Raw genomic sequence first — 18,068 nt, forward strand, 5'->3', positions numbered from 1 at the left:
GAACACAAGATATTAAGCTGCTCCTACGGGAGAGAGACCTTATGAGCGGCAAGCACATCTTGAAGGGAGATGCCTAGCTCAACATCTAACAAGGGAGGGACATGAGGCAACCTATCGGGTAGGAGGGGACAAATAGTAGGTCCAGTGGTGGGGCCAGGCAACTGAGCAGGAGGGAGAGGGGAGGGGGAGGGGTAGTAGTGGACACAGAATCAGGACGTAGGGTAGGGGAAAAAGTGTCGACACAAGGGAAGTGGGTGGGGGTAAGGCTAACAGGGGGAAGGGCTAGGTAGGTGGGGTTGCGAGGACAGCCGCGACTGAGCCCACAAAGCAGTACTTGCAGGGAAGGCAAGTCAGTGGTAAAACTACAGCCAAAGGAAACAAAAGAAAAACAAAGCAGATGGGAAAAGGTGGAGGTTCTGGGTGGTAGAGGGGACAGAGGGGGACCGGTAACAACGAAAAAGAGCAAGAAACAGGCAATAGAGGGAGACAGGGTGACTGGGGGTGACAAAATACTAGAGGTCAAGGCAACAGAGGCCGCAGTCGAAAAAGAACGAGCAACAACAGCAACCTCAAGGGGACGACCCCCTGTAGACGGGTGGGCAGCCGACTGTGATGGTGCAAAGGACTGGGTGTCACCAAGATCAGCATGAGCAGCAAGCAGCACCGGGTCGGGGCATTCTGAGGTGCGCGCGCGCGAACCGCCAACTCGCAAAGAAGGAAAAGGAAGGGGCAAACAATGTACCTCGGGGGAGCATGGTAGAGAGCAGGTAGGACTCCATGGAGAAGGCAAGGCTGGCTCCAGCACGAGCAAGGAACACTGGTGAGATAGACCACCTGGGCTGAAGATCTGCGGGACCCCTACCAAGAAATGTGGACCCTATGTGCCAGGAAAAGCAGGCCCAGAAAGTCTAATAGAGCCAAAGAAAATAGTGCTATTGGAACAAGGTGACCGAGGAGCAGTTGGCAGAGGAACCCGGACCCAAAAGGAGGAAAAAACCACAGCAAAGCCAAGCCACCGACCAAAAAGTTGCGGATCATTCTGACAAGTAGGAAAACGACAGCGAGAACACGTGTCGCCCCGATGGCCGTTCAAGGTAGCACACATGTGACACCACCACTGGCCCCATCTGACGCGTATAGAAGTGACAGACTGAAGAAGGTGACGAAGCCTGGAAGCACGATGAGAAGAGGGGGCACATCAAGGTGAGGGGGCTGGCCTACCAACGGAGACCACGTTGGGGAACCTTGGCCACAAGGAACAATCACCCATCTGCAAAAGAAGAAACCAAACAGTGCGCAGGTGGGAGGAATGCCTGGAGGAGATCGTGAGCGTCTTGCAGCTGAAGCGAGTCGGTGAAGACAAAGCTAAAGATGGCAGACTGCCAACTGAAAGACAATGCCAAAGCCTAATGGACCCCCTCAGGCGAGCAAAGGAAACTGACCCTCAGGCGAGCAAAGGAAACTGACCGCATCACGACAAAGCCACCGATTAAGAGGGAGGGGGTTACCTGGCTTGATACCACAAAGACTGGTACCACCAACCCAAGCCCCTTTGGCGGTCGCAAAGGCAGAGGAGGAGGGACGGTGGCCATGACACCCACCTTGTGCAAGAGCAAAGTGGGTGGTCCAAAGCAACGAAGCCAACCACACATGTGTGCCCATTGCAAAGGTAGCTACATCTGGACCCGCTCAAAGCCTAAGCTAAGCACATCCCTGCAGGCAGGTGAGACACAACTTAGCACAGCGTGAGGCACCAAAAGAGGACCAGTCAGCTAACAAAATGCTACCACAAGCTGTAATAGACATATCATCGAACAGTTACCGCTCAGCTCCAAGGAGAGGAGTGGGTGTGGGAGGGACAGATAGGGAGAGAGAGGAGCAGCGGCATTGCCTTCAGCGCTCTGTCATTCCTTCGTGCCCAGAGAGTGAGAGGGTGTGGGAGGGACAGACAGGGAGAGAGAGACAGACGAGACTTAAAAATCTAGGTGGAGATATATGCGGTGCATTTTCCGGCCGCCGGAGTCTTCATCCCTTGCACGGGAGGGAGGAGCAGCGGCATTGCCTTCAGCCAAGGTACAGCCGGGAGCTTCCTTCCGTGTTTGAGCCTTTTGTTCCTGATTCCTTCTGGCGAACCCTTCTAGGGTTTTGAGTATGTGGTGTACATAGAGAGGGATAAGACAAGGCAGACTGGATGAGAGAGAGAAAGAGAGAGGGAGAGAGAGCAGAGGATTCTCTTGTAAAACCCGATTGAGATAGAGAGAGCAGAGTTAGTAAGTCTTTGGTATAGTGAAACCAAGAAATTGGTTTAGTTGTATGCATTTGCTTCTTGAACCCTATAGCCACAAGTAACTAGAAGATGCTGAATATTTCCTTTCTTCTTTTTTTTTGTATATTTCAGTTATGATTTGCATGTACTTTCTTCTTCCACGAGTTGTAATGAAACTAATGGCTGTAATTGGTAGTTTGGTATTATGTAAACAATTTCAGTATTTTCCCCAGTCTCATATAGGTACGTATTTACTCTCGTGCTCCCTGTTATCTCGTCTAATGAATGTGACGTGTTGATGTGACTTTTCATCCTCTCTCCAGATAAAACGAGAAATTCCAACCATAGAGCTGATCAAACATCCAAACGTCATCCAGCTTTACGAGGTAATGATTTTTGTGCTTTCTCTTTGTGGGTTCATTATATGGACCAATGCTTCCAGCCCATTACCACAAGAAATTTATAAGTTTTAACAAATTCTTTTTAGATGCACACAACTGTTTTCTTGAGATAAATGATCAAAAGTGCCATGAAAGGTTTGTAAAATCAAGAAGACTGGCATGATGGTAAAATACAAGTACTTAAAAGTACATTTTTAACATGTTCGTTTGTCCTTTACGAAAAATGGGCGTTGAATATAGACTTGTGGTTTGGATAGCATGGTCACATGGTCCAAAAAATAAATAAATTTTGCATGTGATTTGATATTTTAGAACAAGGAGGCTGTACATTACCTCCATATCTATATTTTCTTGGTAAATGTTATTTTATCTACATTGTGCCTACTTTCATTTTTATATTTTCTTGGTGAAAATTTTTCCACTGAAGTTATGAAGAAATCCAAATTGCTATGTAACTATTAGAGTGAATGTGTTCTTATGGGCATACTGATGTATTTAAAGTAAGATTGTTCAACATGTTTGCAGGTGTTGACAAGCAAAATAAAGATGTATGTCGTGCTTGCATTTGTTGATGGCGAAGAGCTGTTCAATGAAATTGTAAGGTTTCATCATATATTACACTATTAATTATAGAATAAATTGATGCATGCTACCATCATGCTCCTCCAAAAGAGGGCTAGAAAAACATGCTTTGTTTCAAGTTAAAGGGAAAGAGATAGAGATGCTTTAAGCTTTAATGAATTACCAAGATTGCTCATGAGTTTATTGTTTTTGGGATAAACACGGGAGAGTCAAGGAGGATGAAGCAACGCGGTACATCCAGTAACTCATCAATGTTCTTGCTTGTTATTACAACAGAAGCATATTCCACAGGGATTTGAAGGTAAATCAAATTTATATTTTGTGTGTGGAATTGAAAACTTGAAAAAACTTTATGTGACCTATTCAAGTGTCATAAGGTGTGTGGAAGTGAAAGCGTGCTTATGTTTGAGACCTATTCAAGTGTCTAGATGGTTATGTTTGTTTAGCAACTGATGAGTGCGTTTGACATATTAGGTTGCATGTAAATTTAAAAGATCATTACTCATTAATCTTATTTGAAAATATATGCTGGAATAGGAGATAATATGAGTTCGGCCGGCGTTTCTTAAATGTCGCCAAAAATGCATTTTTATTTCTCTCTCCAATGCTTCTACCAATGCAACCAAGGACGAGGACACCCTTAGCTATCCGCTAAGGCAAAAATCAGTCTACAATAATAAGATTGGCAATCCCCAATGCTACCAAGGACGAGGGCAGCCTTAGCCATCCGCTAAGGCAAAAGTCCGTCTACAATAATAAGATTGGCAACGACGATAACACTATTGGCAATAGTATACCTTCTTGTTGTGACGTCAGTAAACGAAGCTGGATGGTGGTAGTACTGGCCAGCCTGCGCAGAAAGAAAAAATGCAACAGAAAATTAAATTATTGAAGGCTGAAGCAATGATGCAGTATATCACAATTTACAAGTGGGGAAAGGTGAACGATTCTCCTTTCTTTCAAAATGAAATTGACAGACAAAATTTAAAGAAAAGAAATATATAATCAATTGGAGTAATCCGAATATTTGAGCAAATGCTGTTATGTAATTTCAAGCCTAAGCTCCGGATGGTTGCTAAAGACTCAAATTTTCATGAAAAATATATACATAATAAAAGTTAAATTGGGAATCGGGGGTTACAAATGTTATGTGTTAAAAAAAATACTGGGTCATACGCAAGATCCGTACTATGAATAGATTGCCAGAAACACTACAAGTATATGTATATATATGAGCTTAAATTCTTCAGTTAAGTGCTCCAAATTCTCATTCACATAGTCTGATGCTAGTTAAAATTTAAAAATTCGTTTTTAAAAGAACCACCATTAAATCCACTATAGACCTTTCTAGGTCACATTATAAACTGTTGTTTACTCGGATATAGTCACTACTTTTTGTTGACACAACTTTTAAATTTTAGCATCCAATATCCACATGTAAGATTAAATCACCCCGTATGTATATATATATATATATTCATGGACATCCACAATAATAATTGATTACTGCTTTTGTCTAACGACACTGACGTCTTAGGGTGAAGCAAGAGAGATAGTAGCTGAAGAATGGAATTTATTCCCCAAAAAAACAAAAGAAGCTTCCTTTAGTTGCCAGAGAGGAGCAGTTCGGATCGTATCCTTGTAATTATTTCTTGCGATCTTGTATTCATTATTAGATTTGCTTGGAATTAATCCTTTTAAACATGAGGTTTCTGAAGGCTAAATTGTATTGCAAGTGGGTTGAAAATTTCTGGTATCTCCCTCTCTCTCTCTCTCTCTCTCTATATATATATATATATATATATATATATATATATATATAATTATGGAGCATCAATGATGCTATGACCTCTGATGTGAACCAAACAATATTGTCAATTAGAAATTATCAAAAGGCGCAATTGAGTTCAGCACTAATATTAATTAGTTCGCCTAAATTAACTTTCTTAATCCAAGAAAGACCAGTGGGACGATGTCAGATTCCCTGTTAATTTCTTATATACAGGCACAAAAGAAAAGTCTATTCTTCGGATAGGGTGAGAGGTGGAAGGCCTCTGGTACAACCATGCTCTCAAGATCATTGAACAAGTCAACATCACATTCCTTCAATCTGAAAATCCTGAGTGATTGCATTGGATCATTATGATACAATATGCCTCATTTTCATATTTCAGAGGTGGCTGGGTGAATAAACAACCGGATAACTTGAATGGCACTCCATGAGCCATCATTTTTGAAGTCTCCTTGAAAGCTTGCCAATTCATTCTCAGTTAAATGGATAGACGAACCTTCTCCTAATCCATGAGCCATCATTTTCTCTTGTGGAACCTCAAGCTGTCCTAGAGCACTTTTTGTGACCCTATCTTTGATTCTTCAAAAAAAATCATGTCAGATAATTTTGTTCAGGTGTTCTAGTACCTCCCTCTTAAGCCATATAATCCTCTTGCTCAACCAACCTCTCTCTTGAGCATATATATTTCATCCAATGGCTTAAAAGGGAGGTACTGGAACACCTGAAGAAAATGACAGCCATCCGTTAAATTGTGGCTATATGTGCAAGGTGTATATATATATATATATATATATCTTGTTCAACCAACGTCTCTCTTATATATATATATATATATATATATATGTATATATATATATATATATATTGGATGAAATACTCTTCTTGCTCAATCAACCTCACTCTTTTACACTTATATATATATATATATATATATTGCACACATAGCCACAATTTAACGAATGGCTGTCATTTTCTTCAGGTGTTCCAGTACCTTCCTCTTAAGGCATAGGATGAAATACCCCTTTTGGTCTCTTTTATAAAAATATATATGTATGTATATATGGAGAATTCCAGCTTATATACAATTGTATCCCATATGCATTGGTATATCTATATCAGTTTAGGTCAAAGACAAAAATCAAATCACCTAAGTCTTTGACAAAAATTAGTTTAAACAAAATATGAATATTGTACTATGTATATGGATACTAAGTCAACCATAAAATATATCTTAATTCAAACTGTTTTTAGCGGCTCGCCGGAGATCCTTACGTCACCGGCCGTCGGATGCTTTCAGGGCAGATGCTGCCATGCATCAGTGAGAATGATCCGATGGCTTAAAAAAACCATCAAACACGAAGCATCTCGAGGGTCTGATTTTAGAAGCTTGGATTACATATCCTTGGATCTGAAATCAGAGATCCAGGGCCATCAAACGCAACCGGAGAAAAATATCTCCAGCAGATAGCTCGCACAATCTAAGATATTGGGTTTTGTTCCAATATGAGAACACTTATTTTTCGTGCAGATCTTCTACCAGTCCCATTTTCTAATAGTTGTATTGGGGTCTCTCTCTCTCTCACACACACACCTCCTCCACACGTTTCTCGATCCCTCCTTCCTCACGTCTCCTTCCTCAAGCGGGTTTTGGGAGAGGGTGGAGGAGTAGGAGAGCTGCAATGGAGAAAGCAGGGAGGAGTCATTGTCAACTTAGTCTTTTAAAATTTGATTCTACACCGTTTAACAAATATGTACGCAACTAATATTAGGGTTGTTAGAGTTCTCAAAATCAATTGCAACAACTTTTACTAGTAGCTTGAATTGTAAGAAAGCTGCATTAGATAAGGACAGCCAATATTATACGAACAAGATGATTTCAACCATACTAAATTTCACTTTTGAGTTTCTTATCTACAAAAATTTATGGATCAGCTTTCTGATATCAACTGAAATCTTAAGATGGATTCTGTGATCACATTCCAAGTAAGAGTGAAAAACTTTTAGAGCAAAGTTTTGTGATCTAAAGAATGAGTCCATTCATCATCACACATTTAAAATTCACTTAGACCGCGGATCTTATAGCCGAGGGTATCAAACATACTCTAAATTGCATCAGATCTTAGATTCAAGGCAGTAAAACACACTCAATGTCTAATATAATTTCACTTGGGTTTAACTGAGGCTGGTTTCTTCTGGGGGAGGTCCCATTAACTTATTCTTGTGCTTAGCTTGCTTCCCCACTAAAAGTCAAAACAAGAGACGTTTGAATGGTGAGCTTGTCAGGGAGTTAAGGTTGGCCCGGCTTGCCCCTAACTCGACATGACTCGGCTCAACTCTCCCCTAACTCGGCCCAACTTGTCCTGACTATCCTGATTTAAGTTATTTTAAAGCTCGACGGAGTCAACTCACTGTTCCGATGGCCCGATCTTCTCTCGATCCGAGTCCGAGTCAACTATGGCTTGGACAATGAATTGAAGCAAATGATAAGCTATTATTTTATCACTCACTAGTCAAATCAGATGAATAATTGAGAAGTGTGCGCCTCATCTACCCTCACCTCTGGTAAGATAATTTGGGAATCTCAACAAGTTGATGAAATGGGAGTTTGAGTGTGGAACCTTGTGTTATTAGTACAGTTCTGGAAGGCTCCAACAGCTTTTGTAAAAGAGGAAAAAATACAAACTCATTAAGGCCATGCCATTAGTACAATATTTACTAGTAGCTTGAATTGTAAAAAAGCTGCATTAGATAAGGACAGCCAATATTATGCCATGGCGCTTTCAGATTATCAGGAATATTATGCCATCTCGTGTACCTCAAGTCAATTTCTAAGACGTCATCTTGTTCATGATCCATATATGCATGTCTCTTCACCTGATTTGCTGCGTTGCCTAAAGCCAAATTTGGGCCATTGTTGGGTTCATAAAGCGAGCAAACTCCATCCAAATGTTGTACTTAATTGCTTTTAAATTGTTTGAATTCCGAGGAGATGTTAAATTTAGTTTTTGCATACGTCCAAATTATATATATGTTAGATTAAACATGTAATTAAAAAGAAATGAGGCAAGACTATGCATTGAATCCTTAGAGAAAAACTTTCTTGGGAAGGGAAGTACAAGCCTGGTCCTTTTAGTTGCAGAAATAAAACCTCCTGTCTACCTCATGTCCTACAACTGGCTTGTACGAGGAGCAGAAAATGACTCCTGACTTTAAGTTCTAATTTCCCCAAAGTGAACAGGGCGCTCAAAAGGAGAGAGGACAGAGGGCAGAGGTACTAGCTGTCGTTCATTCGTTAGGGACCCTAAAATGAATAGAAATCAAGGACTGCCTGCTACATCAATGTTTGGTTTATAGAGTGCTTGTTAAAGAAATAATGTGCTCATAAAATGCATTTTCTTAATTAGACACACCGTAAAAGGTTATCATGCTCTGATATATCAGCGCATAACGTGGTATTATTATAGAGATTCGAATTAGGTCATCCAATAATCAAACAGTGAGCATAATCAAACCATGTTTCTTATGACAGTTACAACATGGTGTCATGAAACATGTGATTGAGAATATATGTTCTTATCAAATGCTATTTTAGACTGCAGCCTATCGATACCGCCTTTACTTTCCAGTCCACTGATAAAGACCTTTGCTGGTGATTTTATCAGCGGTATAGATCAAATTTCCTGATGAAACTTGGGTGTCGAGAATTGATTGACAATTCCCGACCGGCAAGCATTTCGGGCAATCTGGTGCCTATGGGAAATTTTCCGATGCTTTGGAGCCGTTGGCATATGAATTGCTAGAGGGCCTTCAGTGTTTTCCCCAAACATTGTTGTGGCCGATCTCCAATCAATTTTTTTTTTGTTTGAAAAAAATGAGGGGTTCACGGAGAATAGATGCATTCTTGTGTTCTAATGGGGAGAGATACTACTCTCGATGAATAGATGCATTCTTATGTTCTAATGGGGAGAGATACTACTCTGGATTAATAGGGGTGAAGCAAGAGCCAAGGCGCCTCTTCATATATATATATATATATATATATATATATATATATAATGACATGTAATTTAAAACAAATCATTTAGCCAATATAAATTTTTAAAAAATTATATTTCTGCTTTTGTTAAAATTTTAAAACTGTAGTTTGGCTTTCCTAATGAAAAAAATCCAAACTCTGTCATGTTTCCATATTGAACTAAGTAATATAGCTCCTCTAAGAATTAGGGCTGCGCACAAGCTGAGTTGAACTCGAGTAGTGCCTGTTTGAACTCGTCTCAATTCAGAATACTTGAGTTCGAACTCGAGGCAAACTCGATAGAACAAGTTCGAGCTCGATTCAATGTACAAACATCGAGCTCAAACTCAACTCGTTTATGTTAAGCATATCTCATTTCTTTTAACTTGTGTAACTATATTAACTCATTTGGTTGCTACTTGTTTAACTATTCTCTCATTATAATTCAACATTCACTATCTAGTCTAGCTGAGTTAATTTTAAACTAGTCGAGTTCTTACAACTCAAACTCAACTCATTCAACATTTTGAGCATAGATTTAATCTTGAGTTCGACTCATTTATAAACAAGCTGAATTAGAGTTGAGTTTTGACAACCAAGTTCGAGCCAGGCTTGAGTTGGCCCAACCCATTGTGCAGCCTTACTAATAATGGTGCATTACATTCTAAATGAAGTTTTTTCCGAAATAAGATCCGTTTAGTTTGTCGTTGTTAATCACGACATAAATGACTGGCCTCTCTTAATCATGCAGGCGCCCACAGCCAAGCATTATTCTAGATGATCGGCCCCGAGCAATCCTCAGTTTCTAGCATATTGGCAATGAATAATTAATTCATCACCATATCGCTGTTGACTGACTGAAAGATCGGTGGTTGCAAGCACGGAAAATACACATGGTTAGGTGAAGCGCCAAAACTGCCACATGTGAAATCGTGTAGTATAGTCCATGAGTCTCCAATTATCACTGGTAACGTCGTTCGCATGCTAACCAACGCAACATGGCAGAAACATAAAAGAATATTAATCCATCGACGTTTTCTTTACCAATGTGCTCGAAAGAGCACGCAGTTTTAGCATTCCAGGCCAGGGGAAGCCCCGCACCCTCCAAATTAAGCTTCCCGTCCCTCTTTTCTTTTGAAAAATTCTTTGGTAATAAAAGGATTAGGCAGCCCTCTCTCCCTGCCAGCTTGCATCAGAAAATAGTCTCGAGGACATTGCATTGGGGACTAAACTGTCTAGAGATTGACTTTCAAAGGGTTAAAGTTCTTCAAATTTAAACTTTCGAAACTAAAATCTGCCGAGCCCCATGTTTCTGCCAGCTCTCCTTGACTCCACCCCTAAGGCCCATTATTCATAAGTGCATACCCCATGCCAATAGCCATTGTCTGTCATTGAGAAGCATTGCTGGCAGTTCAATGGCTGCTAATTTGCAAATTCAAGTAAAGCCCTTCCTTTAGCTACGGCGGAGCGAGACTATGCCATGAGATCGCCGCTTCTTAATTTATGCACAAGGCGATGGTATATTGGTGTAAGCTTCGGTGTCAATAAGTTGCATTTAAGCGGATGGACTACTCTATATGGGGTTCAGGTCAAGATTAGTCTTGGCCTGGTTAGTACGCCTATTGTTTTTAATGACACGAAAGTTAGAGTCGGGGGGAGAGGTCACCTGATGGCCGCCGAACACAGACTTCATGAGTCCACTGATCTGTTTAGGGACAACAATTTCTGCACTCGCAACTTGCGAGGGATCAGGATACGTCAGCGATCAACGTGCGTTAGTGTAGGCAGTTGCCCACATCAGCCTCACAAACTTTAATTACTTTTATGTTTATAATTTCATATATTTGATTATTTATATATAGGTCTAGTGCCCCTACCAGCCAAAATTTTTGGCTCCGCTAGTGGTGCACAGCCTTTAACAAAAAGCAAAGTGTATCTCTGGCATATTTGTGCATATATACTTTTGGAAGTACTTGTCATTGTATATATAACTAGGTTTGCTCACCAGTGCCTTGTGTGAGAGGGTGGGATAGAATAACTTGATTTCCAACAGCCCTCCTATCCACGATTAATCTGGATGTAACTAATCATCTTGCACGGGCCAAATGTACTGTATTAATATTCATGTATTATCTAAATAAAAGCACAATTTTTTGAAAACTAAAGTCTTGTTTTTTAATTGCCTAGTTAAAACCCGATTAATAAAAGCATTGAGGTGTCATCCAAACGTCTTCTCCAGATCAGACAAATTAAAAGCTTCCGCAGAACAAGGATTGTTCCTTCAAACAGGATCCAAGTAATAAACTTTGGAAAAATCAACAGTGCCAAATGCATGGAAATTGTGTGGGTACGTGATAACCTTGGGATTAGGACGACAACGGAGGCTGTTCACATGTCACAAGTGGGATTAAGACATAATCAAGATTTTCCACCTTTGAATTCCTCCGGATGAATATTTTATAGTGCAAATTGGTGGGTTCCACTCGCGTGGGTGGCCTCAGCCATCTTACCTCTCCGTTGACAATATTCCACTCTCCATACCTAACGTCGCCGTCTTACTCATCCGTGCAGCTCTCTTTAATCTCGTTCATCTACAAATAGCCCCACGGTCAGACGCTCACCTGCATCGAAGCGTTTGGAGGCCACACGCCCTTTGGCCTTCATTTTCTCAGGCTTGTCACTCTCGCTACCACAAAAGCAAGCCTCGGTCGGTAAAATCTCTCTCACTCTCTCTCCCTTGGTTTCGTTGTATTTTTGGCATCTAATGTTCTTTTCAGTTCTCTCTCTCTCTCTCTCTCTCTTTTGTTTGATAGTGTACTGCATGTGACAATCTGTGGAAAGTCATATTTAAGCTGAAGTTAACCCATATTAGAGTTGGGCGGGAATGACATGCTTTACTTGTGGCTCTCATCACTTCATTTCTCTCAGGTCCAATTAGGCTCAGCTAGTGAACCTACCGATGGTCATAGGGTTGTAAAGTAATACCTTTGAAGGGGATTGGCATTATGGAAGTCTTTGCCGGTTCCATACGATCCATTGTAATCTTAGACCATGAATAGGTTGACAACCATGCTCCTTGAACCACAAGGGGTGGGGGTGAGTGAGTTTAATGTGCTGTTCAGTGAATGCAACACATATACACTAAAAGAAAAAAAAAAAGGTAAGGCGGTGGGTATTTTTTGGAAATTATTAAAAAAATGCCTTTTTTAGTTTTTTAATTTTTTTAGGTTTCCTTTTTTTGTCCTTACAAAAAATTATTTGCTTTATTAGCTAGGTGTGTTTTTGTCATTAACTATACTGCAGCTAAAATTTCATGCACCAGTTTGGTGTATATAAACCCATTTCGAAATTAGAACGAAGGTTATGGCTTTTGTTTTGGGAGGTGAAAAAATAACCACTTACCCTGAAAAAGAAAATCAACCTATCCTATATATGATTCAAAATTCTCCTTCCCACCAATTGCCTCAGATATGAAGCTTCTGGTGGTCAGAACAGCTCTGTTGTTGATTGCAATGTCAATTGCCACCAGTTGTAGATTTCTTTCCTTTTCCTTCTTGACAAGGACAGCCGCAAGCATTTTAAATGGGCCGTGTCTCTGTGATCATCGACGGCCATGGGCTGTCATTTCTCTCCCAGCCTTTTACTCTGGAGTGAATGATTTTATCACTGAATATTTTATTTTTCTTCTAAATTGAGACCGCCATGAGCTGTCTGATCTCTATTTCGGGGGCAGGTCGTGTATATACGACGGAAGTGAGCCAAGTATCAATAGAAACTATGAAACAATAGCGAACAAACTGTATAGCATAAAATTACCATATATAGCACATTCTGCAGCAAGAGGGATTTCTTTTTTTTTTTCTAATACCAGCCCTTAATTTTCTCTGCTGATTTCTACAGGCTGGTAATTACGGGGAACCCGGAATGGGGAAGTCAATATTACTGGCTGGTCTTTTATTTCTGTCGTGCATTGTGAACGCCCTTAAAGTTGCGGGTCAGGCGGCATCATCACCACCAACGGATGCTGATCTGCTTCAGGTGGCTGCTTCTCTCCAAATGTACGTCGAGGAGTTGCCTGACATGCCTAAGATCAATGGCTACTCTTCCTACAATGGGCGACTTGGGCCAGCCAATCTCACCATAGGGATGTTTGAAAAGAAATGGGTATGAATCTCTTCCATGCCGGTCGTTTCTAATGCCACAGAACTCTAAGTGTTTTCATGGTGTTTAGCACATATCCAACGCCCATTCTGCCAACCGTAGCTTATAAGCCTGAAATGCAGAACCGAGATGGTTCATGTATATGTGCATAAGAATATAAATCAAATTAGGGTGGGTTTATATATGAAACTGAGGGAACGATGACTCCAGTTAACCAGAGTATCCAACCATCTAATCAAGCCCGTTTACTAAAAATATATAAATTGTTGGAGAAAAAAAAAGAAAAATGTGTGAACTAATGCTAAATGAAGAAAATGCACTTCCATCACTTTTTTGTTCTGAATTACATCTTAATTGTCTATCATGTTAGATTAAAAGGTCATGCTAGTTTAGTGATTTTGAAAAACCAGGTTGTTAGAGCACGTGAACGGCTCGAAAGTTTTCATTCAAAATTGAAAGGAAAAAGGGCAAACGCTCGCGTCAAGCATCTGCCCTCTACCCGCTCCCTCACCTTCCCTTCCCCCTCCAGTTTTGAGAAGTGGGAGGCTCTCCCCGGCCACCGAGGAGGGTGGCAGCAGCCATCCGGCGAGGATGGAGGAGGCAAGCTTTCATTTTCCTTTTTTCTTAAAGTTAAATAAATAAAAAAAATGAGGGAGGGGAGGCCGTCGCCTCCCCGAGGAGCCGACCTCCCTCCACCCTGCTCTCCCCAGGTGCAGTGGGAGGTCGCCGACAGCCTCCCTTCCTACATTCGTTTTTTTTTTTTCAAAAAAGAATCTAAAAACAAAAGGGGGAAGCCGTCGCCTCCCCCCATCGCCATCCGTCCGCCGGCGAGAAAAGGCCAGTGTTAGCGTCAGCCGTCAGGGGAGGCATCGCCTCCCCCATCTGCCCGAAGCTCAAGCGTCAGCTTTTTTCCTTTTTTGTTATTAATGCACGCGCCGTGTCCGTGGACGCCCCCAACCAGCCGAGCAATTTGCTCTGGTGGGACTGGGCGTGAGGAAAGGCATCATATATATATATATATATATATATATATATATATATAACCATCCATATCTATATGCATGCATGTTTGTATACCATCTAGTTTTCTTATATTACATTTCCTTTCATTCTTTGCCTGCAATTTAAGAACAATAACTGTTACCCTAAATCCGGGTCTAGCCTCTCATTAGGAGACTCGGAACATGGTATAAGAGATAAGGGTACCATACACGAAGTACATTTTCCATTTATTAGCAAGGAAATGTTCTTTAGAAAAAAAAAGGAACTTCTAAAAAAATTCATATATATCACTCATGTCATTTTTCATAAAACTATCATTAAGAAGCGATATCTACTAAATCCTACTTACGGACTGAACATCTACAAGGATTTCAAATCAATTAGTCTGTTATGGTAGCGATGTCTAATAAGTCCTGCTTATTTTGAACGAGTTACTAAGTTATGGCAGTGATGGAGTTCATTAGTATTTTAATTACAGAACATTAGAGGGTTGCAGGCTTGGAGAGATGGAGTACTTAAGCACAACACTCTAACAGATCATATATGTTGAGAGATTTACTTATGGAAATTGGAATGTTGTTAGTGGGTCTTTGTTGCCATTCTTATTTAAAGCAAGGCTCCATCCAAATCTTGGCTCGAGCTTAGCTGAGTCAAGTTTCGAGCATTTTTAGTTGGATCTTAGCCAAACATAACCTAGTCACCACATGATCGAATTCGAGCCGTCCTAGCTAGGCTGGTGAACAGCCCCAACTTCTGGTCTTCTTCAATAGCTAAGGCATTTGAGTCTTAACTTCTACTTTGGTTTCATCTATGACTTTTGCACCAAAGTCGATAAATCCCCAACTCTATCTGGGGTGCGCATTGATGAGAAAGGAACAATAAAAATCAAAAGACTCCTCTTCATCGACCTTTCTAACTGCTATAAATTTTTGTGCAGAAATTCCATAGAGATCTACCAGCCACCACCGTCTTCGCATTTGGAACGTCATCAACCACAGCAACAGTTCCCGGTCCGACAATATTGTCCCTTCAAAATGTGCCAACCTACGTCACATGGGAAAATCACCTACCATCAAACCATATACTCCCTTGGGATCCGACCATCCTTACTGCAGTACCAAAGACTGGTGGTGTAGCCACGGTAGTCCATCTCCATGGTGGCATTGATGAACCACAAAGTGATGGCAATCCGTTTGCATGGTTCACTGCAGACTTCAATCAAACTGGACCAGCTTGGACCACACCAACCTACACTTATCTAAATGACATCCAGCCACCAGGCAACATCTTTTACCATGACCATGCACTTGGCCTGACCAGATTGAACATCTTAGCTGGTCTCTTTGGGGGGTACCTCGTTAGCGACCCTGCCACAGAAGGCTGCCTGAATCTTCCCTCCAGCTCATTCGACCGGCTGATCCTGATCTTCGACCGCAGCTTCAACAAAGACGGTTCTCTATACATGAACTACACCGGTGTGAACCCACCCGTCCACCCTCAATGGCAGCCGGAGTATTTCGGGGATGCCATCATAGTTAATGGCAAGGCATGGCCTTTCATGAATGTTCAAGTGAGAAAGTACCGTTTCCGGATTGTCAATGTAGCCAATGCTCGGTACTTTCGTCTTTCACTGAGCAATGGCTTGAATTTCACCCAGATAGCCTCTGATTACTCCTACCTTCCCCAGCCAGTCGTTCTTAGCTCCATACTCCTAGGCCCTGCGGAAGGTGCTGATGTGATTATCGACTTCTCGAAATCCTCGGGTGAGGTCCTCCTGCTAAACGATGCTCCATATCCGTACCCTTCCGGTAATGCAGTGGATTCTCTCAATAGTAAGGTGATGAAGTTTGTCATCCAGTCTCAAAATGCACCAGTAGTAGACCGCTCCGTAGTCCCCAAAAGCATTGCTACATATCCGAAGCCTGTCACCACTGGCATAGCCAGGACTCGGTACCTTGGGTTATATGAGTACAGCACCAATGGTCTTGTTACACATTTATACATTAATGGCAAACGGTTTACAGATCCAGCAACAGAGACACCAGTCCCTGGTAGCACAGAGATTTGGAAGATTATAAACTTGACACAAGATGATCACCCTCTGCATCTTCACTTAGCAATGTTTCAGGCCATAGAACGGAGAGGACTAGTGAACACAGACCAATTGACTGCATGCATGAATACCACATATGATCCCATCAAATGTAACATCAGTAGCTATGAACAAGGGCCATTGTTTCCTATACCACCAAGTGAGATGACATGGAAAAATATAGTGAAAATGGCTCCAGGAAACATGACGACTGCAGTGGTGAAGTTTGGTTATGTCCACAAGAATGCATCATATCCATTTGATCCGACTGCAGAGCCGGGTTACGTATACCACTGCCATGTAAGTATCTGCAATTCCCTCTATGTAATTCAAATGCTTCCTTTGGCCATTCTCCAGCGAAGAAGTTAGAACTCCTATATGTTGTCTAAGAATTTCTAGTTTTTCAGTTTGACATGAGTTCAGTAGATTATCTTTAGGTGCATAAATGGATTTACCTCAAAGAATTATTTGGACAAAGTGGCACAAATGTCTGGGCTATTGTGTCCGTTAATCATAGTTGACATGTAGACTAATGTTCTTCATTAGTTGCATGCCTTGGTCAATTCAATTCAATCTATTTTTGCCATGTTCTCTATAATATAGAATGAACAATTGAAACTCCAATGCCAATTGTTTTTTGACTTTCCATTTTTTCATAATAAATTGTCTTTTATTTTTTTGAGTTACGCTATTTATATGGAGGTTAATTTATATAGATTCTTTGACTAATGTTTTAGTTGGCTGTTGCAGATATTGGATCATGAGGACAATGAAATGATGAGGCCTTTGAAGCTGGTTTGGTAGAGAGAAGATTAGTCATGCCAAATAAATCGCAGTGATTTCAAGGCCTATGGTGCCATAAATATGGTTTAGCATTGAACCAAGATACAGTTTCCACTAGAAGGGAGAAAGGTGTGACAAACATGATTATATGGTTCATTTTTGTACGACCTATCAATGATAACGATTACTCTTGCTTTTGTTCAGCTAGTCGTTTTCTTGCACAATTACATTTTGTTTTATTTTAATCATCCAGAGTCATTGAGAACAATTTAATTTTATATTTCATGCCCTACATCTTTTCTTGATTACGATAAGAACACATTGGCCTCGATTTCCATTTTCTTGAAGCTAACGTGATCTTCAATCCTTGAAAGTGTCTCTCCAGTATGGCTGTTGGTGAAATGTCAATATTTGATATTAAAGTTACGAACCTTTCGTTAATATTCTCCAGCAAGTTCACTGTATCTTGAGAGGTGAGCTTGATTAAGTTAAGCTTGGGAACAACGGAACTGTTTGAGTGATTTATCAAGGGCTTACTACAAATCTTTGCAAGTTCATCTTTAGTAGAAGAATATCAAATCATCATTTCACCCCGAGCAGGTTCCTCTTTGACAAGTGGCCTGCCAACTTATGAGGGATCAAGAATTTCGGGTTTCATTATAAAGAAGTGCATTGTGTTCCGCTTCCATAGAGGTTAAGACTAGATGATATTTGGCATATGTATATAAGCTTGAGAACTTGAGGATGTTTGGTTTTACAATTTTAACTAAGACTAGGGCACCATTTGATGTGGTCTATGAGATGTAGATTCTAGCTGCCTTGCCTCAGAAAAAACATTGGTTGTATAAGGATCCAATATTGTCATCGGATGCATTAGGACTCCTAGGTACATCATTTTAATCAACTCTCCCTTGGGACCGCATGCTAGAAAGCTGAAGTTGGCTTGTAATGGATTTGAGAAAAATAATCTTGTC

General features: G+C 40.8%; 1 protein-coding gene across 1 annotated transcript; it reads left to right on the plus strand.

The window, feature by feature from the left end:
* Positions 1-1,995: 1,995 nt before the first annotated feature.
* LOC116257234 (multicopper oxidase LPR1 homolog 1-like) lies at positions 1,996-17,115 on the plus strand. Its single transcript, XM_031633841.1, has 5 exons — positions 1,996-2,073; positions 3,193-3,264; positions 12,957-13,220; positions 15,157-16,611; positions 17,062-17,115. Exons 1-5 carry the CDS (start codon positions 1,996-1,998, stop codon positions 17,113-17,115), a joined length of 1,923 nt encoding a protein of 640 aa, XP_031489701.1.
* Positions 17,116-18,068: the final 953 nt, after the last annotated feature.

The sequence above is a fragment of the Nymphaea colorata genome, chromosome 7 (genome assembly GCF_008831285.2).
Source record: "Nymphaea colorata isolate Beijing-Zhang1983 chromosome 7, ASM883128v2, whole genome shotgun sequence".
NCBI classification, from domain to species: Eukaryota; Viridiplantae; Streptophyta; class Magnoliopsida; order Nymphaeales; family Nymphaeaceae; genus Nymphaea; species Nymphaea colorata.